General features: G+C 35.9%; 1 protein-coding gene across 1 annotated transcript; it reads left to right on the top strand.

The window, feature by feature from the left end:
• The first annotated feature begins 2,739 nt into the window (after positions 1-2,739).
• Positions 2,740-22,305, top strand: RIOK2 (RIO kinase 2). The gene is made up of 10 exons (XM_045565776.1): positions 2,740-2,911; positions 6,168-6,306; positions 7,023-7,139; positions 9,400-9,575; positions 11,752-11,840; positions 13,441-13,632; positions 15,758-15,850; positions 16,614-17,138; positions 19,152-19,248; positions 22,023-22,305. Exons 1-10 carry the CDS (start codon positions 2,846-2,848, stop codon positions 22,185-22,187), a joined length of 1,659 nt encoding a protein of 552 aa, XP_045421732.1. The 5' UTR covers positions 2,740-2,845; the 3' UTR covers positions 22,188-22,305.
• Positions 22,306-23,450: the final 1,145 nt, after the last annotated feature.

Genomic DNA, 23,450 nt, shown 5'->3' with positions numbered 1-23,450 from the left:
ACCCCCCAACAATATCCACATCCTAATCCCTGAAAACTATGAATTTATCCTGTATGGGGAAAAAAGATTTTACAGACATTATTAAGGTTCTGGGTGGACCCTAAATGCAATTACATGTATCTTTATAAGATAGAGAGACAAAGGGAGATAGCCATACCCAGAAGTGAAGAAGGCAATGTGAGCATGGAGACAGAGACTGGAGTGATGCAACACAAGCCAAAGGAATCCCAGCAGTCACCAAATGCTGGCAGAATCTGGAAGAGAGAAGGAACAGATTCTCCTTTAGATCCCCTGGAGGGAGCATGGTCCTGCCAACACCTTGATTTTGGCCTAGTGAAAGTGAGTTCATATTTCTAGCCTCCAGAACTATAAGAGAATAAGTTTCTATTGTTTTAAGCCACCAAGTTTGTGGTAATTTGCTATAGCAACCCTAGTAAACTAATATAGAGATGAATAGAGATAATAAAGAACGGCTTTATGGGGTATACAGAATTTGAAGAATCATAGGTAAGATTTAAACATACTGTAATTGGAAAGAAGAAAAAAGACAAAAGTAGGGAAGGTGAGCATTACAGGTGAAGGGAAAAGGTGATGAGAAAGGAACTCAAGAGAATTGTACAGGAAAAAAACACAAAGTAGTTCAATTAGACAAGAGTATAAGCTACTTGAAAGTAATCATTGTTGAAGATCCTGAATGCCAGCCTAAGAAGTTTAACCTTTGATCTGTGGACAGTTAAGATCCTCTGTAGCTTGTGAGGACAGGGTGTGTGTGTGTGTGTGTGTATGAGTGATTGGAGTGGGTTGCTGGGAGGAAGAAATAACATGATATACCCTTTGCACACATCTGTCACACTACTAATTTTTTATTCATCACCCTCCACCACAGGTTTAAGGACTGGGATTTAGTTTCCCCAAGACCTAGCCAAAAGTCTGGCATGTATGTTTGATAAATGGTGAATGAGTAAATGAATGATACTGTACATTTTTTTGTTTTAGTCATCACTAAGCAAAATATGATCGAGTAGAACAGAATACCAAACTGTACTTGAATCACTTACTTTTTGAGGTTCTGATTATTAAGATTATTTTATTTTAAAAATGACATTGAAATGTAAGAGATTTGGACTCAGTGTGGTTAACCGTAGGGCATACTTCCAAACTTCAATAGCAACCCTAGCCAGATCCACTTAGTGATGGCTGTCTGGAGCAGTGTTAGAAGTAATGTAAGAATTGTACTATAATAGATTAGCAATGGATTGCTAAGTGTTGGATTAGGAGTAGACACTCAAATGACTTGTGTTTGCCATTCCATTCTTGCTTCTAAAGTTGGTAATTTGGTTTCTTTAAAAACTTTTCATTATGTCTTCTTATGTAAGTACAGAAAGAAAAATTCCATTTAAATGGATATGTCCATTGGTCGAGCACGGTTAATCAAAGATTTGCTGCATTCAAGTAAAAGAAGCCAAAGGTTGGACTGTAGAGATAGAAGGTTGTTCTTCCTTTTCCATTCTACTGTGTCAAAGCACCAACTATCTTAGCCGGAAAGAGCAGATCATAGTCAGCGGACTGCCTCTAAAATCCAGTGCCTGTTTTATGAAAGGCCTAGCTCTGTGTTTGGACCAAGCAACATCCTTAGGACCGGCCTTGAAGAGGAGGAAAATCAGCACTTCGGTCTGTGGAACCCCTGGGGGGGGTTGGGGGAGACAGAGCTCTGTAAATGTTGAATTCCAACGTTTTCGTTAAAAGTTTTGAAACTGGGCCCAGAGAGAGGGGAAACATCAGTGGTTGGGAATGAGGTCAAGGTTGAAGTGGACCACAATATTCTATGATAGGTAGTACCTACACTTAACATGAGGAGAGTACTAAAATATTTGCCATTTAAAGATTTAAAATACAGTTCAAGACATAAGATAGAAATGCAAACCATATCATACGAGTTTCGTTGTTACCCTGTCGCCGCTGTTGCAGGGAAGCTATGGTAGATTAGGCATCCTCTTAGTCGAGGTGCAAGTTGCTCAGAGTTCCGCTGCGATTACCATTGCTGTTGTCGCACAGCGGAGTTACAGACCCAGTGTGAATAGTTCTCCTAAATCCCTTAAACCGCTCGTGGGCCCTCGAAGTCCTATCCGCGTTCGTCAGCCCCGGACCATAGAAACGCCCACCCCCTCTGTAAGTGCGAGGGGAGACGGAACGACAACAGCCGCGCCTGTGCTCCTTAAACCCCACCCGCAACACGCACGCGCGCTCTCCGCAGCCTCGAGAACCGACGTAAAGCCAAGTACTGCGCAGGCGCGAGAATAACCACGCCCTCCCTGGCCTGGGGCAGGCAACGAGGTGTGGGCGAATGGCTTGTTGTGCTTACCTTTAAGACCTTTGATTGTCCGGGCTGTTGCTCATGTTCATTTCCCGCCTCTCTTACTAGAAGTCACTTTGCCTAAAGCAGAAGTTGCTGTGTAGGGGTAAAATTTGCTCTTCCAGTAAGTTATCACTTTGCTCCTTGAGGCGGAACTAGTCGTTCAGCCAGCGTGTCCTGACAGATTTGGGCAAAAAAGATGGCATTTTGTAAAGAACATTTACAGTCCGCCAACTCAATCACATTAAAAAATAATTTAAAAATAAAACGCTCCTCTTCTCCATAGGGTGTGCTTCATAAGACATAGAAGATGTTTTATTTTTCCATGCCAGTGAGAATAGCGATTTATATATTGACGAGGTCCTGCGGTAAGACGCAGCGCATGCGCAAACCGTCGGACGCGGAACCTCCCGCGGAGACGCCGGAATACCGACGTGCCTTGCGCTTTCCGGCGGCGGTGGAAGTTGTTTCTGGGCTCTGTCTGGGGACGCCATGGGGAAGGTAAACGTGGCTAAGTTGCGTTACATGAGCCGAGATGACTTCAGGGTTCTGACCGCGGTAAGAAGCCCGCCATTCCCTTTCTGTCTTGTCCCTTCCCATTGTGCGTCCTCTTCCTGTGCCGCGAAGTTTGCTGAGAGCTGAGCGGGCGCGCTCTGGGCCTCGGAGTGTGGCAGAGGCTGGGCATCGAGAACGGGCACCGGAGAGTGGGGTTTTTAAAAAGCTTTTGTCTGGGAGCTTACTTTCCCCCGGACATAGCGAAGCCCCTCCCCGCCCTCCAATCGTTTTCCTTTCTGCTCCCGTTCTTCTTGCGTTCCAGAGACACGCTCGCGTCTCTGTGGCCTGGGAAACTTCTGGGACCCTGGGTTTCCCAACCTCTGTGAGGAGCTCAAGGCCCCGCCTGGGGAGAATTGATAGCACAGAATTGCTTACTAACAGAGTCAGCCTCGTAACAGCCCTTCGGATTCGTTTAGTCAGATTTTAGTAGCAATCTCAGGACGTTCATCGAGGTACAAGACAGACAAGGGAGAGAGACCCAGATCATCAAATAAACAAATGAGTAACCAGGATAATAGTAAATGTTATGAAGATGATAAAGGATGATGGAGTAGAAAGTATGTACATCTGGGGAGGAGGGGCACGAATGCTATCTTTGAATTGGGTAGTTAGGGAAGACCGCCTGGGTGCAAGAATTTTGTCTGTTTACTCGTGTAACCAAAGGTCTTGTTTAAGAAAAGATTTTTGGCCCTTTGTAGGCAATGACTAAGTATTCGCTGAATGAATGGAGGGATCATAGGAGCTGTATGAGAAGGAGTCAGCCTAGTGAAGCCCTTGGGAAGAGTTGGAGGCACGGGAAACAGGAATAATAAATGCAAAGGCCCAGAAGCAAAAAAGTCTTTGAAGAAAGGAAAGGACACTGTGACTGGATCTTAGTGAGTCTGAGACTAATGTTTGTAGATTTAGCTGGAAAAGGTGAGAGCCAGATCACATACTGTAGAGCCTTGCAGGCTTGGTAGAGAGTATGGGGGACCCACTGAATGTTTTTGATCAGGGGGATGACAAAATCTGATTTTATGGCCTTTGTCTTATGACACAGAAACATAGAACTAGGCTTTTGCAGAGTAGAGCAATACATTTATTTAGGAGCCAGTATCTTTTGGTAAGGAGTGAACCCCATGATCAGTATTATACTACCTATACTGTGTAATTATGTAATAGTTTATATGATATGAGTCAAACTGATTCTTGTATTGTTTTAAGGCTTCACGTTTTGGATTTTAGAAATTAGTCTTAAATAGACAACACTTAAGGATTATACTGTCAAATGCAAAATCAGTATGAAATTTGGAAGACAGTTCTTTCTCTCTCCTCCTGTAGATTATGCAGTTCAACTGGATTTTTTCTAAATAGCTACTGTCACCTCTGAAAGATACTTTCCTTCTCTGCTTCCTCAGTACATTCATTCATTCCTTAATGTCTCTGACAGAAATAGGTGTCAAGAGGAAGAGTGTTGGAGGCTGGAGGAGGCAAGGACAAAGCCGGAAAGATGAGTTTGGTTTAAAGTGTGAAGTTTGGGGCTGGGCACATGGCTCAAGCCGGTAATTTCCAGTGCTTTGGGAGGCTGATGCCCAAGGTTCTCTTGAGGTCAGGAGTTTGAGACCAGCCTGGACAACACAGCCAGACCCTGTCTCTAAAAAAAAAAAAAAAAAGTGTGGGGTTTTGGTGGGACATCAAAATGGTGCCAGATTTTGTCTTTTAGAATTTTAGCTGTGCAATATTTAAGTTCTTTTTGAAGCTCACCAAGAAATGATGTAATTAAATATGACATAGCAGTCTCAGTGGAATCTCACCAATGTTAGTATCTTTCCTTGTCTCTCTCTTCCCTTTAACTTCTTTGGATCCTCCTATATCAGTAATCATTATTTGACTAGCTGCCCTTACCTTTCAATAGGAACTTTCCCCAAAAATTCTGTCCCCAACACTTTTTCTTCTATTATTTCTTGCTTGGTGATTGTATCCACTTTACAGCTTCATCTCACCTCTACAAATAATTGACAATTTTCCCCTCTAATTATGACTTCATTCCTAAGTATAGACCCCTTTCCAATTTTCCTTTAAACATCTTCATTTGACACTGTGTGCTCAAACCAAATTCAGCAACTTTTTCGATCCCCTTCCTCCTTTCCCAAAATCTACCAAAAATAATAATATAATTTTAAAACATGCTCTTCCTCTTCACTTCCAATTTTGACTCTTCATTCCCTTTATCCTCCCACATCCAACTGCCAAGCCCTCTCATACTGCTTCCTAAAGATCTTTAATTTCTTCCTTCCATTACCACTACCACTTGCCCTATTCTGATTACTGTTTCGTCTGAGCTGGACTGCTTAGTTCTCCAGTATATTCCCTCCAGCTTTTCTTGTCTTTAAGGCAGTTTGCATATTCCTGCTGGATTAATGTCTTTAAAATAACTCTGTTCATGTATTTCCCTTGCCTAAACATCTGAAAGAATTTCCTGCTTTGCTTAGTAAAAAATATAAAACGCCTTCATCTGTGTTGCAAGGCTTTCTATATCTTAGAAATATTTTCCTGTTATCTTTGCATGAACTCTACATGCCATCCTACTTGAGCTACCACTGTACTAGCTTTTTCCTGTGCTCAGTACTCTCTTGCATATGTGCCACTTCCAAATCTTTTTTTTCCGCGTAACATCCCTTTCCCTGCTTTCTCCGTATGCCCACATCTTAGAGTCAATCTCAAGTGTTGCTGCTTCTTGGAACTGATCCCTAAGCTGGAAGTATTCTTGTTCTGCCCTTAGCTACCCCCTCTTTAAAAAAAAAAAAAAACCAACATGTATCACTTCTTGCCTTCTAATAAAATTAGATGTGTCCTTATTTTATTTCCACAAATAGATAATAAATTCTCCAGAAGTAAAGAGTGTTTTTATATATTTTTTTTAATCCTCCACAATGCCTACATATGGTACTTTCTCATTAAATACCTGCTTAATAAATATCTGGAACACCTGTAGATTTAAAGACAGATGTTTAGATGTCAACAAATATTTTAGTATTTATCACGTCATTAACTATGTCAGGTCCTCACAATTCCTAACCCTTGAAGTAAAGAGTTATGAATATCAGCGATTAAATATCAGATTATAGTAAAAAATATGTTCAGAGAAGGAAGTAATTATGTCTCAGAATTATTTAGAGAATTGCATGATCAGGAACGTTTCAAGAAGTTAATTTCTTAGCAAGGTTTTGTTAGGCTTTTTGTCAATTATGATGACATAACGTGATTTCTTTAATTTTAGGTTGAAATGGGCATGAAGAACCATGAGATAGTTCCCTGCAGTTTGATTGCATCTATAGCCAGCCTTAAACATGGTGGCTGTAATAAAGTTTTAAGAGAATTAGTGAAACATAAACTCATAGCTTGGGAGCGTACCAAGAGTAAGTATTGAGGCACCATTTATGATTTTTCAGGTAACTGGCTTCTCCCAGAGCAGGTGCTCCAAAAAGGCAAGAAGTGGAATTTGCCAGACTAGTAAAGCACTAGATGAAGAACTGACAAACATACTTCTGATATATCCTATTAGTCAAAACAATCACACAGCACACCAAGATCAGAAGAAGTATAGAAAAGGGAATGGCAAGGTTGTATTGCAGAAGAGCAGATAGGGTGGAGACATCGTTGCTGCCATGTTTGGAAAATACAATCTGCCACAAGTCTGTAGAGCATTACTTCTCAAGCCATCTGTGGTGAGGGGGATGAATTTTTTTCAACCTATCACAGATCCTTTTATAAAATATAATAGAAAATAATTACTAGAAAAATAAAATGGATAACAGACATACAAAAACAGGTGTATATTCTTGGTCAGACTAGTGTAAAAATTACTGAACTTAAAGCTTTCTTTTAGTTTCTGTGTTTAACTTGTCACAGATACTTGTTGACTAGCCTCAGTCAGTGGGTCACACTTTGAGTAACACTACACTAGAGAAGAAATGCAAATTATAGGAAGGAATGGGAAACTTTTCAAGCCTAGGTAGCTTATCTTTTTCCAGCGAAGACTTCCCATCTTTAAATTCTTCTTATGACTTGAACTGATATGACTTGGAGATACAATATAACTAAAATATAATCTTTCTCATTTGATTTTGTCTAGCTGTCCAGGGCTATCGGTTGACAAATGCAGGCTATGATTACCTAGCTTTGAAAACACTTTCTTCTAGACAAGTAGTTGAGTCTGTTGGAAATCAGATTGGTGTTGGCAAAGAATCAGGTAAGTGCGAACAGTACTGTGGAAAACATTTTCTTTGCTTTGGTTTATATTTTCCCTGAGAAAGTATTCCTCTTTTAATTTTTCCCTTTTTCCAACTAAGCAGTAAGTTGGAAAGTTGGTTGGAGGCAATACAAATTATGAATGTACCTTTAATTTTGTAGGTTATTGTTTTCTGCCAAAGTCTATCACTGAAAATTCAATTATACCAAAAATTAATTTTCTTCTAATAATTGAATTCTTTGACACATATTTTATTTGCTCTTACTTTAGATCTGATAAATTTTACATTTTTAACAGTTAAAAATATGTGCATGAGGAAATACTAGAGAACAGTGAATATCTAAAAACCACAGATTTTAACATCAGCAGTATGATAAACAAGGCAAAGAAAAATGTGTGTAGAACACAGAAAAAAAGCATTCTAAAATAGCATTGAACAGATACCTGTGTATTTATTTTCTGTGTCGAAGACAGGTGGGAGTAAAGAACAGGGAATGATTTTCTTTATACTGTAGTCTCTTACTGCTTTTATGCTATATAGTTTATCCTGTAGTTACATTATTTATCTAAGCTTAGGAAACAAAATTAAACTTGGAAGCAAAAGAATTATTAGGAAGCCTACCCCGTAGAAGGTTGCTGTGGTATTTTATATAGTTTGCATGTCTTCTATATTTATATCTAGATTGTAGTATATGTTTAAGAAGTAAAACAATAGTACTAAATACAACACAATGTATGTTTGTGGAAAATATATAAACAGAAGTAATGGCAGTGAACACCCTTATGTCTCTATGCATATGTGCACATAGATTTGTAAATACATTTTTAGAAATTGAACTATTGGGACATGTATTAGTTTGCTAGAGCTGCTGTAGGGAAATAACACAGTCTGGGTGGCAAAACAACAGAAATTTATATTCTCACGGTTTTGGAGGCTAAAAGTCCAGTGTGCGGGTTTGGTTTCTCCTAAGGCCTAACCTTGGCTTGCAGACACCTGCTTCACATGGCCTTTTCTCTTTGTCCCTGGCGTCTCTTTCTTTTCTGATAAGGACACCGGTCCTAGTGGATTAGGGCCCCACACTTAGGACCTCACTTAACCTTAATTACTTCTTTAAAGACCCTATCCCCAAGTAGTTACATTGGGGATTAGAAATTCAACAGTAGAGTTTTGAAGGAGCACAATTCAGTGCATAGCAGGGCAAAAGGAATGTACATTTAAAATTTTGATATTACCAAGTTTCTCCAAAAAGTTTGCATTGATTTATAATCCTATCAAAAATGTGTGACAGAGCCTATTTTTTAATAGAAATAATTAAAATTCCCTTCTGAGTAATTAGAACATGATCTAAATGTCAGTGTTATACATAGCAACTTGTTTTGATAATTGACAAAGTACTTACTGGAAGATCTCCATTCTGTTAGATCTCTCTTATTTGACAGAATGGAGATGTCTACTTTAGACAGATCTAGAATATTACTCAATGAATAATACTCTTGTTAGAATTGGGTATTACTAACCTGGAGTATTATTCATTGAAGCACTTGAAGAATTGAACTTCATGTTGTTGAAAAGGAAAATATTAAATCACATCTCATAGGACATTAAGGAATAATTAGATGTTTTTCCACTAAATGGAATGATTCTTTTGACATATGGTAAATACAGGCATTGAGCACCTTTGGAAGCAATAACCTTTCACACATTGCATCTCCGCTTTCTTTTGTCATAGTTATTACTACATATTGGCTTGCCATTTTGGATTGTAATTAAGGTAAAATGGTGAATGCATGGGTTATAGAGTCTTGCCAAATGATAAGTATCCCTAGTTATACAGATTAAGCATCACTAATCTGAAAATCTGATCTCTGAAATGCTCCAAAATTGAAATTTTTTGATCATGACATGATGGATGCCACAAGTGGAAAATTCCATGCCTGACCTAATGTGCACAAACTTCAATTCATGCATAAAATTATTAAAAGTATTGTAAAAAATTACTTTCAGGCTATGTGTATAAAGTGTGTGTGAAGCATAAATTTTGTGTTTAGACTTGGGTCCCACCCCCAAGGTAGTTTGTTATTTATATGCAAATATTCCAAAACCAAAATTTGAAACACTTCTGGTCCCAACCATTTCAGATAAGGGATACTAGACCTGTATTAGGAAAGATAATATATTTGATACAAATAAAATGAGACAAAGTTATAATTGTTTTAACTTATTAGAATAAAAATATAATAGTGATCCTCTTGGCTCCAGATATCTACATTGTTGCAAATGAAGAAGGACAGCAATTTGCATTAAAGCTTCACAGACTAGGAAGAACCTCCTTTCGAAATCTGAAAAACAAACGAGATTACCATAAACACAGGCATAACGTGTCCTGGCTTTACTTATCTCGTCTCTCTGCCATGAAGGAATTTGCCTATATGAAGGTATTTTTTAAAAAATAATTTTGCATTTTTTAGCCAAATTGTACATTGTAGTTCAAAGGCCTTAATGACAAGCATCAGTCTGTTGCCTCCCACACCTCCCTAACGCCAGACTCAATCCCTATGGTTACTTTTAACTCTGTTGTTTGCTGTATTAGTAATTTCCTTCTATGTAAAGGTATTTTTAATTGTTATTAACATATAAAGGCAACACGTATTCTGTAATATTAACAAGGTGAAATGGCTGCAAGTAATTCATGATGTAGTTACCTCACAAATTTGTGTGGATATGTGTACATCTATTCAATGTGTAATTATACATATGTCTGTCTCAAATTGAAAATACCAGGTAATTACCATCTGTGGAAACCTTAGTGTCTCAGATAAATTGACTGATATTTTTCTTTCACATAATGGAACAAGTATCAGTTTAAAAATTTGTATTTATATTTAAAATGGTTAAAATCTTTGGTTTTTAACCTTTCACCTGCAAAATTAAGTTCTGTGTAGATTTGCGAAATATCTTTGATAATAACCAAATTAAATATTTTCAATAACAACAAAATTAAACAGAAAATAACATTTTATTTTTATTCTGTCAAGTAGGATTTGTCATAATTTATCTCGGTTTTTTAAAAAATTTGAATTGAAAATTGTGCCAGTGTGTGAACAGTTGTTTCTTATGAGTTCAATTTGTTGTTCTGTGAGTAGGTTATTTTAATTTATATGCTTCAATTTTTAGTAATTGTGGGAGAATTCTTAAGGCCATATTAATGATACTGGTACCATACATGTTATATATTTCTTATACTGATTATATCTGGGATATTCAGTTTTTATCTTACACTAATTGTTTGTATCCTGTGATATTCAATCAGTAAGTAAGCAGCTTGATAGGGATTGTTACACATTTTTCCAAAACCATATTAGGTATTTTCTCAGGGTGTTTAAAATTAAATACTGAGGTAGTGTGGGGTGAAGGAGTGAATACCAAAGAAATAACCAGTACAATCTGTGTAAAGTATATGTTGAATTTAAAGAAACTTCAGTAGAGTAGAATAATTTATGAAAGAGGTTTCATAAAGTGAGTGAGTTGAGTGGAGCCATGAAGCTTGGACATGATTGTTGACGATAAGGAAAAAACAGTGCATTTCGCAGAGGAGCCAGTATGGGCAAAGACATGAATGGATGTAAGCCATTCATGTGTACTGTTGACACTGAGGTGACTGTCCTGACTGTGCTCCTGGGTGCTTATTAGAGTATTGAGAGAACTAGGATTGGGCAAGTGGATTAAAGAGAGTTTTAAAAACCAAGAAAAGTTGTTCAGACTGAAATATTGACAGCTATTGTAGGTTTTATTTAAATGGACTGTTCGCATAAGCATAACTCTGTTATTTGTACGTAGAATAGATTAGGTATGATGGCAAGAGTGGGAACACTGGTAGAGTAATCAGGCATAAATGACAAAGGCCTGCTGAGAAGTGCTAGCATTGCAAATGGCAGAGGGAATAAATCTTAGGTATTCTGAAAGAAGTAATACTAGGACTTTGTAAACAATAAGATAGAAGAAACTAAGCACAGGGAAAAAGATAGGTGTATAGATTACCTGAAAGAACATTTGACTCAGACTACTACAGTGCATATGTTTGTCACATAAAAGATTTAGGCAGCATATTGTGATCTGGAAAAAAAAAATCAGAGCTCTATAAACTACAATGTCTGTTCTGTTAGAATGCCTCATTCCCCAAAATGCCAGAAGACAGACTGTTTCCTAAATCACAATTTGTTTCCATTTGAATATTTTGAGCACATGTCAGCAAATGATGGAGACTTATAAAATAGGAGGGGAAATATCCAAAGAGACTGTAAGTTTCTTGAGGGCAGAGTCTTGTTAGCACTCATTTTTGTAACCCCTAGCACAGTGCCTAGTAATATTTTGTAAATGTTCATTTTTGGTGGAAAAATGAATTTAAGCAAACTTTAGTTTAAATTTTGTTTTTTTGGATAGCTTGTTCTGTTCATTGAATAAATAAGCCATGCCTAAATAACCAGGTGTTAACTGTAATTATATAAAGTCTTGTGTGTTTTTCTTCTGGTGTGGGAAGGTACATTTACTTTTATTGTTCTTTAAAAAATAATGATCTCTTCATTACCTTATACCTGTTTTGTTATATTTTAGGTATTGTATGAGAGGAAATTTCCAGTTCCAAAGCCAATCGATTACAATCGCCATGCAGTGGTAATGGAAATCATAAATGGTTATCCTCTGTAAGTACTCTTTATTCTTGAAGCCATGGATGCCAATAAATGAATTTAAGGTTCACGTATTTTTAATAAAACTTTCTTAAATTAATGAAATATTACTTCTGGGAGATTAGAAATTGATTTAAAGGAATGGGCTCAAAGACAAATTGAAAACTCAGTTTCATTCTGACAGTGTGAACTTTGTAATCTCATTCATTCATTCATTCAATATGTGTTAAGAGTCTATTATGTGCCAGGCAATTTTAGGCTCAGCAGTGAACAAAACAAGGTCTCTGCCGTCATGGAACTTACACATTCTGATGGAAGGAGACATGAAATAAATAACTAAACAAGGAAATATGTATCAGGTAGTAGTGAATGCCATGGATAAAAGTAAAGCAGGGTAAGGGGGCTAGGAAGTGCTAAATGGAGGTAGGAGACTGCTATTTTGCAGAGGATAGTCAAGAACATGCTCATTAATAAGGTGAAACATTATCACATTTTGATTGGGGTTGGGAGCATTTTGAGCAGAGAAGAGGTGTGATCTAATGATTTAATAGTATCACTCTGGCTGCTATGTTAAGAATAGACTCAAAGGAGACAAAGACAGAATTAGTAAGACAAGTTAGGAGACATTGTAATCTAGGCAACAGATGACAGTAGCTCTAATCACAGTTGATAGTCGTAAAGGTGATGAAAAGTAGTCAGATTCTGAATGTGTTTTCTAGGTTGAACCAGCATGATTTGTTTGGGATTAGATGTGGATGTGAAGGGGGGACAAATCAAATGATGCCACCAAGGTTTTTGGTCTGAGTAAGAAATTGGAGAGATAAAGTTGCTATTAACAGAAACAGGAAACGTGTAGGAGGAACAGTTTGGAGTTGGAGAATGGGACAGAATCATAGATTCAGTCTGGGACATGGTTAAGTTTGAGGTGCCTGGGAGTTTGAGAAGTCTAGATTTAAATGATTGTGTATTTAATATGTAAAGCCATGTCCCTAGATGAGATCACCAAGAGTAAGTGTAAATAAGGGAAAATAGGACGTCATAGGAGCTTTTGAGGAACTCCAAAATTTGGAGGTCTCAGAAAAGATGAAGAACTATCCGAAAAGACTAAGAAGGTATGATCTGTGAGGAAGGAGAAAGACCTGAAGAGCATGTTGTCTCAGGAGTTAAGTAAAGAAAATGTTTCAAGGAGGGCAAAGAGGTCAACTGACAGATCAGATATGATGAGAACCAAGAACTGACCTTTGGATTTAGCAGCATGGAAAACATCAGAGTAGTTTCAAACCAAGAGCTATTTCATAGGAATGAGGTGGATGGAAGCCTGCTTGAAGTAGATTTATTGGAGAGTGGGAGGAAAGAAATTGGAAGAAACACATGTAGAAGAGTTTGGCTTTAAAGAAGATCAAAGGATACAGTAGTGTAGAATGAAGATAACAGAATTGGAGCAGGACATGGCTCTTTATTTTTTTTTAATAAATGGGAGATGTTATGTCTGTATGTGATGGGAATGAGGAGAAAACTGTTGGGGAGACAAGACTTAGAAATAGTATGTGCGCACACACATACAAAACCATAAATGAGTACAAATAACCTGTTTTCATACTTACGATACTTTTAGATGTCAGGTACACCATGTTGAAGATCCTGCATCAGTATATGATGAAGCTATGGAACTAATTGTCAGACTTGCAAATCATGGGCTGATTCATGGAGATTTCAATGAATTCAATCTCATTTTGGATAAAGATGATCACATCACCATGATTGATTTTCCACAAATGGTTTCAACTTCTCATCCTAATGCTGAATGGTATGTGCTGAAATTGATTCTGGACGTGGGTGTGTTTGTGCATGATGGAATCATTTTTTATTCATAGTTTTTCAGTTTTTTAATACTATCATTTAGGTCGGTAACTAGTTTGAAGTGACTGGTGTTAATGTTATAAAGATGTGTTTTTTTATTAAAGGATATCCAACTACTAGAATTTTCCCCATAAAAGAATCTTTCTTATTCCTCAGTTTTATAAAGGGGAAAACTGTACTTTGATCCAATTTTAAAACCCGTTCATTAAATTTATGCTGTGTATTGGAAATCTGAAGAAATCGCCTGCTTATCTATTTTGTTTATATAAACCACAATGAAGATGGCATCAAAAGAATTTGAATTACTGTACTGTAATTTGACAGACTTTTAAAAGTCAAACTTTCTCAGCCATGGAACTCTTTGTTCATACATACTTTTAGGTAGAAGCCCAATTTTTAAAACATAAAAGCCTGTTCAGAAGAAGTAGGAACATAAAGAGAGGAACCCTAGAATCACCACGTTCTTTTGCCTTTCCCCTTTTCTCTCTGTGGTTACCTCCGAGAGCACTTCACCAAGTGTAACTCAGTAATTTTGATGGCCTGAGTAAAAGATGTAGTTTTGGACTGAAACTGAGTTGTAAGACCAGTGATATTATCTCTTGTCATTTTTTAACTTTTGTTTTATTACTAGAGAAGAATTCATATAAAACTTCGTCTTTGACACAGGGCAGAATCACTTTATATTCTGTGACAATCATATTCTTTATTTGTATTCCATGATACAATTGAGTATAATCAAATTAAGGGTAAGGATCTTTTTCTTTCTGTTCAAAGTTTTGTGAGAAACTTCTTTTTCCTAAAGTAATAACTTGTATCACTTATATAATAAAGTGTATTCATTCTTGCAGAGTTGGAGCTTGAAGCTCTTTATGTTAAGTGAAACTTGTCTTCCTCTTGGTTCCCATTAGAAAATGTCTACATTTATGCTAGAGAAAGAAATGTCATTTACAACAAAATTTTAAAAATATTTCTAACAAAACAATACTAAAAAATTAATTCCTGGCTCTTGGGTGGTCAGTACTCTTTGGGTGATGACTAATCGCCCTTTTTATTAATATGGAGTAACATAGCCACACAACAAAGGAACATCTGGGAACCACCAGAGTTAGAGAAGAGATTGATGACAGAGTGTGACATTACAAGTTTAGGCTGCATTGTTCCATGGGGAGACAACGTGTTACAATTTGAATTTTTATGAAGTAGTACTGGGGAAAAGGAGTTGTGCTAGTCCTATCTCTGGTTTTAAAGAAGTTTATCATATACTAGGGGGGATGTGTACATACATAAAATAATTTTAAAATTTATTAAGATTTTCTCCAGGGTACCTTGAGAGTAGCTTCATTTTTTGTCAAGGAAATAGTTCCATGTCATCTTATCCTTAATTCTCCTTTATCTGGAAATCTAGAGAATTTAATCTGTTCTTGTACTTCATGGTGACCAAAAAAGGCAACCTGATATTCAGAAGCCCTACTTTTGGTCTATATTAACATGTTTTCAGATCATTATTTATAAGCCGCAGCATTATTTATCCCTTTAGGTGTTACTGCTCATTAGCTAATGGATAATAAAGGTACATAAACGTAATAGTAGTCTTCAGACTTCTCCTTATGAGTTATTAATATCTTTTTGTCATTAACCTCATATTTATCTTCTGCTTTCCCAGTTGGCCAGTGGTTCTAGTGAATGTTGCTGATGGGAGGCATAGCCAGTCTGGGGACTAAAGAGGAAAGTGGAAACCTGTCCCCAGTCTGTAGGTTCATAATCTCCTTTCCTGGGGTTCACTCATTTTCCCCTAGTGTATTTTACTTATACCAAGTAAGAGTATAAGAAAACTTTGACTTTTCTCATCATTGTATGGCATTGATGGCTTATATTCCTTAAGGTTTCCTCAGATTTTAGTTTTTTAAGCACACTGGCAACTGATTTGTATCTTTTTTCTTTTGTGTAACATCTTTTTCTCCTTCGTGTAAGGAGCAGGAGTACCATAACAAATAATAAGTATATTGTTACTGGCTAATAAGGAAAAAGATGAGCAACAAAGGCTATATCAAAAATGATTCTTGCTTTTGCAGGTATTTCGACAGAGATGTTAAGTGCATTAGAGATTTCTTCATGAAACGCTTCAGCTATGAAAGTGAGCTTTATCCAACCTTTAGTGATACCAGGTTTGTAGTTAGCATTACTTTAAATGATAGGACCCTTTAAATACCTGATTTATTTAGTACTAAAAATTAATTTCATCTAAAAAAAAATTTCCAAGTGGTGACCTTTGACACATAATCACTGCTGAGTATCACTGCTCTGTAGAACATAAATGAAACTTAAAAACTTAAAAATTCTTGCTTTTGGCCCATTGAGACACTACAGTTTGAATTTGGGGAAGGAACTATCCAGTTTTTCAAAATTCAAGAACTTTTATTCTATTTTGAATGCTCTGTGAATAACCCAGTCATAAGGAATCAAACGAAATATTTACTCAAATGTGTTTTTTTCTCTTATTCAGAACAGGAGCTATCTTTAATTGATTATTGGGACATAATTATTATGTACATTCTCAACACTAAATTTTCTCTCATTTATTTTATACACTTAAGATATTTTCTGATTTGGGATGAGTCACATAATTTAAAAGGAATCTTTAACCCCTTTAAAAGTGAATTTACTAAGTTAATTATCAGCTGAGGTTTCAATAACCCTTCTATTGGTATGAGTTGCTTTTCAGTCATACTTTATTCTTAAAATGACAGTGTGTATCTTTCATATTTGTATACCTAAGTAATTTAAGTATTATATTTTATACAAAGAAAAATTTTTAAAATATATAAGCTATCAAACCCACTTGAATCATAATTTATTAGAATAATAGGTATTTACCCATCTCAGATAAATATTTTTTCTTTCTTTCAATGTTTCACACTTTTTTCCTAGGAGGGAGGACTCTCTTGATGTGGAGGTTTCTGCCAGTGGCTACACAAAGGAAATGCAGGCAGATGATGAACTGCTTCATCCAGTGGGTCCAGATGAGAAAAACATTGAAACAGAAGAGGGATCAGAATTCTCATTTTCTGAGGAAGAAGTGTCAGAAAAAGCAAAGGTTTGTAGGTCAGAAAGCGAAAGTGAATGGAACTCTGTAGTTGAATCAGGTGGCTGCTATTGCAGATCATCTGAAGACCTTGAACAAATAAAGGAAGACAGTTTGTCAGAGGATAGTGCTGATGCACACCATTTTGAAATGACTGAATTCAATCAAGCTTTAGAAGAAATGAAAGGGCAAGTTGTTGAAAAAAATTCTGTAACTGAATTTTCTGAGGAGAAAAACAGAACTGAAGATTACACAAGGCAAGATGGTCAGACAGGTCAAGGAGAAATCCCTGCTGGCTCTGAAGAGTATGAAGATGAATGCCCTCATCTTATTGCCTTGTCATCATTAAATAAAGAATTCAGGCCTTTCAGGTATAGATTTCTGTTGATTACTTTTTGACTTTAGTCTTGAGACCAGTACTTTCTTCAATTCTGGTAAATTAATGTTTTTTTCCAAATGATGTAGCAGAGTTGTATTCTGCCATTGTTATGTGTAAAATGAAAGCCAAATAACTTTTTTGTTGTTAAAACCCAAAATACCTTCCTTTTCAAGATATTTCAAGGCATTTCAAGGTAATTGATGTGATTCTAGGCGGCCTGTTGACTAAATTTCAAGTAATTGTGCCTTAAAATATAAACTGATAACTTTCCAAGAATTAATGTAAGTTTCTTGATAAATTGATCAGGTTTTAGATAGGTGAGTTAATCTTCATATACTTTCATAATTACACATCTAATGTATGTTTGAGTTATATTAAGGCATGTAAATATGTAGACGTGCAGTAAATGTGTTTTACAGTAAAACAGTAAATTTTCTTTGGTGCTTTTAACTTTCTGTCCATTGTTCATGTATGGCTAAAATCATAATGTTTTAAGGATTTTTTTCTTGCAAATATTAATGAATCAGTCTCAGTTTAAATTAGCAAAAGTTCTAAAAAATTTTTAGATTTGGGATAGTTTATCTGGAATCAAATTATAGTTTAATGATATATTGATTTTACTTATTTCAAAACAGTAATGTGACAGGTAAAATAAGATCAGCAATACATTTAGTAAGCATTTTCCAATACATGTTCTGGCTAACTTCTTCAGGCTGCCTTTATAGTTTTGTTTATGAAGCAAAACCTGAGGATTTTGTTCCTTTTCCATACAGCTCTGTATCTTAAGTCTCAAGTCTACTGCCATTTGAATAGTAAACTTGGAAAATTAAAGCAAAAGCTTAAAAGGGTAAAAGTCAAGAGTGGCAGTGGTTCAGAATTTTGAGTAAGTGATTGTATTAGTCTGGGGTTCTCCAGAGAAGCAGAACCAATAGGAGATTTGTTATAAGGAATTGGCTCATATGATTATAAAGGTTGAGATGTCCTAGGACCGGTAGTCTGCAAACTGGAGAGCCAGTGGTATAGTTCCAGTCCAAATCTGAAGGCCTGAGACCGGGAGAGCCAGTAGTGTAAATTCCAGTGCAAATCTAATGGCAAGAAAAGACCAATTTCCTAGCTCACAGACAGGTAAAGAGTGCATTCTCTTTTACTCTCTGCCTTTCTGTTCTGATCTGGCCTTCAATGTATTGGATGAGGCCCACCCACACTGAAGAGAACAATTTGCTGTATTCATTTTACCAATTGAGAAACATTCTCACAGACACACCCAGAATAATGTTTAACCAAATATCTGGCACCCTTGTAGCCAGAGTCAAGTCAACACATAAAAGTAACCATCACCATAATTAGAAGAAAACATAGTGTTAAATGGTCTTTTAAGCTGAGAGTGGGAGTAATAATTTCTTTCTGGACACATGCTGGGCAAAACTTTTATTCAAAGTAGAAGCAAAATAGCAGATGTTACTGAAAAATATTAACTCTCGGGAGTTAATGTTGTCTGAGTTCTTATACATTGTACAAGTTGAAACTTTGAGCAATGTAAGAAACAAGTTATGTAGTTTCCATAGTTGTAGTTTTTTCTAGCTTAGAGCAGACTCAGAGTACTATCTCTGTTTCCATTGTATCTACTGTCATTTTGGGAAGATAGCAAGAAAGTGCCTCAGAAATTTAGATTGTGAGAGGCTGATTTGTATAGTTCAGTGAAAGAAAAGAAGATCAGTGAAAAAGGACATAAGAATTGTGGAAAAGTCATAAGTTTTGATGACCAAACATTCTACCATTTTGAAATTTTGATAATGACTATGACTGTCAGAATGCTGATAAATGGAAAATTGTTAAAACATTGGGCTGAACTGTAGCTTGTTTTACCTTCACAGAAATCTTAAATATGATCTTTCAGGGGTATGTCATGTGTAAGTTTTACTGCCATGTAAGGAATAACATTAACTCAGGGTTAATTACATTATAAAAATTAGGTAAATTGTGGGTTTTTTTTTTTTTATTTTAGAGATGAAAAAAATCTGGGAGATGTTAATCAGTATAGAACAAGAACTCTGAGTATTACTTCTACAGGCAGTGTTGTAAGCTGTTCAACAATTCCTCCGGTATGTATTCATTCAACATTTACCAAATGTTTATTAGGTCACTACTGTGGACAGATTAATAAGTTCAGACACTGTGAGGATCATGATGTGTACAAGCCAGCCTCAGACACTTGAACCTTGTATGTTAATGCTATAAAATTAGGTACAAATTTAGTGATATAATACAGAAGAGAGGGTTCACTTTTAGCTGGAATTATCAAAACTTGCAGGAAAAATGCAGTGTATAACTTTGTTTGAACTTGAAGGATTATAGAAATTTAGATACAAAGAGGGATTTTGTAGATTTTCATGTGGTTTAATCCCTTCATTTTAACAATGGGGAAGTTGAGTCCCAGTTACGTTATGTAACTTTGCTCAGAGTTACCTAGCTGGTGACAGCAGTGCAACTGAAGTGTGAAGGTGCACCAGCTTCACTAGCTAGTTTATTCTTAAATTTTGAAAGAGAAAAAATAGATAATTAAAAAATTGGGGGTATTAAGTTTTTCTGGACCTTTTGAACATTTAGCAACAACACTCCAAGAAATTTCGAATGGGACATTTTCTGGGCAGAACAATGAGCACAAATAGTCCAGCTCCCACTAAGGAGCTTTTTTGCTTGCCAAACTTCTTTCAGAACTACCCAAAAGAAAGAATCAGTGTAGAGGTAATAATGTTCCCCAGAGCAAAGCCCTTCTCACTGGCCTATGGAGGTATTGTCACTCCTATCCTCTGATACCAATATTATGAAGGTATGTCGCTCTTACTTACCATTTAGGAATAACATGGATCTCCAAATAGGCCATTTGTGAACTCAGTTCTTGTTAGTATGTAACAGAATTCAATTATAATTAAACAGTAAGGTATATTGCTTTTTAGTAAATATATATGTATATGGTCACTACCTACTAGAACTTTTTGCTTTAACAGCAAAACCAAAAAAAGAACACAGATTTTATTGATTTTTGTGTACTCCTAAAAATAATACACAAATAATTTTATTTCATGTTTCACTATTTTTAGTATACTAAAGTATAATTTTTCTTCCATTTTATAACATAAAAATCTTGTAGGTTTTGTAAAGTATTATTAATTTCAAGGGAGATACATGCGTGTTAACCCATCATCTGCTTATTTTGCTTGAAATGATTATTTTTATAGTCTCATCAAAGTAAAGAACTAAGGGAAAATGCAAGCAAGTTATCTAGAAAAGAAACCAATCTTTTTTTCCCTTAGGAATATGCTGCAGGACTGGACACTCCAGTTTAAATGTGATGCACGCTTTACTATTTTCTTTAGACTTCTCTCCTATCAATCAGATGCTTTTCATAGTCCCATGTCTTTCTCTTACTTAGTTTTTTATTTGGTGATATAGATGTCCGTTGTTTTTGAATAAATTTGTCAGTTGTTTTTGAATAAATTTTGTGGGACCTTTCATTACTAAAAATATCTTTATTCTGCCTCACACTTCCTTGGGAGTTTAAATACTAGGATTATGGTTTGGAAAAATTTTCCTCCAGAATCCCAAAGGCATTATTTTCTTGTCTTCAAGCTTACAGTGTTGTAATTAAGAAGAAGATGTTCTGATTCCAGATTCTGGGCTCCTACTGGAGTTGGGAGGCAGCTTCCTAGGGTAGAGAAGGGTCTTGAAACTTTTACCCAGTTCTACTGTTTTCAGTCCTAAGCCTTCTGGAATATCAGGTCTTTCTATTCTCAGGCTTTCCTGGGTTTGGAAGCAGCTGCATCTCATGGAGTATCAGATTCTATAGAAACTTGAGTTCTGCACTGTTTTCCCCTCTCTTCTTAGACCTTTACTTCCACTAAGAATCATTAAACTAGAAGAAGGACAACTTGTTAAAGCCTGTTAATTAATTATAGTCTGCTTAATGAAATAAAATAATCCAAAGTCTACATTTAACTCCTCTGAGCCACAACTTCATAATCATACATATACAACTCAAGAAACAATGCAAAAGGCAGACTAGTTCTTCTTGCCCCCTTTTACCCCTCAAATCCATTATTCTTTAATTGTTTAATTGTTTAGCTTAACAGATTTTAATAAATTCTTCTTTATGCCTAGCACATTAAGAAGACCCTTGCTTCTGCCCTTGCTGTGTTTATCTTCTTTTTTAGGAGACAAGTTTGATGGTGCAAGGTTATGTACAATTAAATAACAGGCTGTCGTTCATTGTGAATTGAATATTTCAGATTTCTTTTTCATCTTGTAAGTTATGTGACATGTGCATCCTGTATCTTAACTAATAAGTAATTTGAATTTTTGGTCATTCACTCTGTGAAAAGCATTCTGTAACTCAAAAAAACTGTATGAAGACTTTAGACTTTTCCATGTATAAGTGCTGCCATGAGTTCATTTTCACACCTGAAATGGTGAAGGCATTCTTGGATATAGTGACCAATGGTGAATGCTTTCAAAAATAATTTTGTATTACAGAATCATGCCTACTTTTAACTTAGGAAGCAGAGGAACAAGCAGTTTTCATCTTGTTTTTTTCCATTAGTTTTCATGGTAGACACTAGGTGGCACTATGGTGATTTGTTATTTAAAGAATTGTAACTATACTTTGTGCTATATAATCTCTGTATTTCTGTTTGAAATTTAATTTCTCCTATTTTATAACAACTTCCAAATAGTACTGTCAGTTTTTGGAATTTTTTAAATTCACGCTTTTAACATACACACTTGAAAGATCTTAGTAATGTAAATATGTTTTATGGAATGTGTACTCCTTACAAAAATGGTTCATTGATGGTGATACTAATTTGTGAAATCTTTCTAGGAACTGGTGAAACAGAAGGTGAAACGTCAGTTGACAAAACAGCAAAAATCAGCTGTCAGACGTCGATTACAGAAAGGAGAAGCAAATATATTTACCAAACAACGAAGGGAAAACATGCAAAATATTAAATCCAGTTTGGAAGCAGCTAGCTTTTGGGGAGAATAATATATATTTTTAATATTTTATTTTTTTAAGTTACTATAACCCCCTTTGAAGCCACTTTTAGCCTTTTGGATTGAGGCCAATATATAAATAGATAAATAAATCCTATTTCATCTTTAAATTTGACTCATTCAGTATGTGTCTTGCAAAGAATAATTGTCTGCTAAGGCTTTTTCAAAGTAATTTAGATAACTATGATAAATCTTTTTCAGAATAACTATTAGAGATAATTTGCATATTTAAAAAATCTAAATATCACCATTTTTGTTGTTCCTGTTCTCTGCCAAGAACAGGTAGATTACTCAGTTTCAAATCCCAGCTTTCCCACGTACTAGTAGAAACAGCCTTAAACAAGTCATATTTCACTCCCCTTTTGCTCCTCTGCCTTAGTTTTCTTACTGTTAAAATTGGATTTGTAATCTGTATGGTTGTTTTGAGGATTACACGAGATAATGCACATTCTAAACATTCAATAAAGCACAGTTATTAGAATAATTATAATGATTATCTTTCTGAAATTCTGCTGACAACTTGGTTACGTTTTATTTGGCCACTGGGAGAATTCACTGCCTTCTATTTTTTGAGTCTTTTTAAGTATGGATAAGCCATTATCACACAATTTAATTAATTAATAGATTGGCAAAAACTAGATTTTTGGTAATGTGGTTGTAGGAACAGAAACTCAAGATAGTCCCACCATGATTTTTACAGTAACCAGCTTTTACACAGAGTTAGTGATCCAGGGAGGTAGAGGGAATGAATAGTGAAATGTTCTTATGTAGGTAGATCTGGAAGATGTTCTCACCTCAGAGTTAACAAAAGTGCAGAAAAGAAAATAATGTAAGCCATGGTCCCTTCCTCAAGGACTTTGTAATTCAGTGAGATGTGAAGATGAGTGTTTATGCTGTTGGTATGAAGTCCCCTTGCTGCTGAGTCATAAGGAGATCACCTGCAGTGAAAAACGGCCACTAGATGGCAATGTCACCCCATAGTCACCAAACAGGATTACTTGCATCCCTGATTATGATCTACCAAAGAAAGTACAGCATGTTCTTTTCCAAGATTGATAGAAACAGCAGATTCCCTTTCACCTTTGCAAAATTAATTCTACTGACTATTTGTAAGATCCATCATTATCTAGTTCATTTAAATATATAGATGCAAAATAATGCCACATCCAGTTGCCTTGAAAATTAGACTTATTTTGGAAGTATTTACTTAGCTCTGCTTTGAATTTTAGATATATCTTTAAATTGTGGGTTTATT

Source organism: Lemur catta, chromosome 12 (genome assembly GCF_020740605.2).
Source record: "Lemur catta isolate mLemCat1 chromosome 12, mLemCat1.pri, whole genome shotgun sequence".
Classification (NCBI taxonomy): Eukaryota; Metazoa; Chordata; class Mammalia; order Primates; family Lemuridae; genus Lemur; species Lemur catta.
Note: the sequence above shows the minus strand (reverse complement) of the source record. Positions and strands in the feature narration are given on the sequence as shown.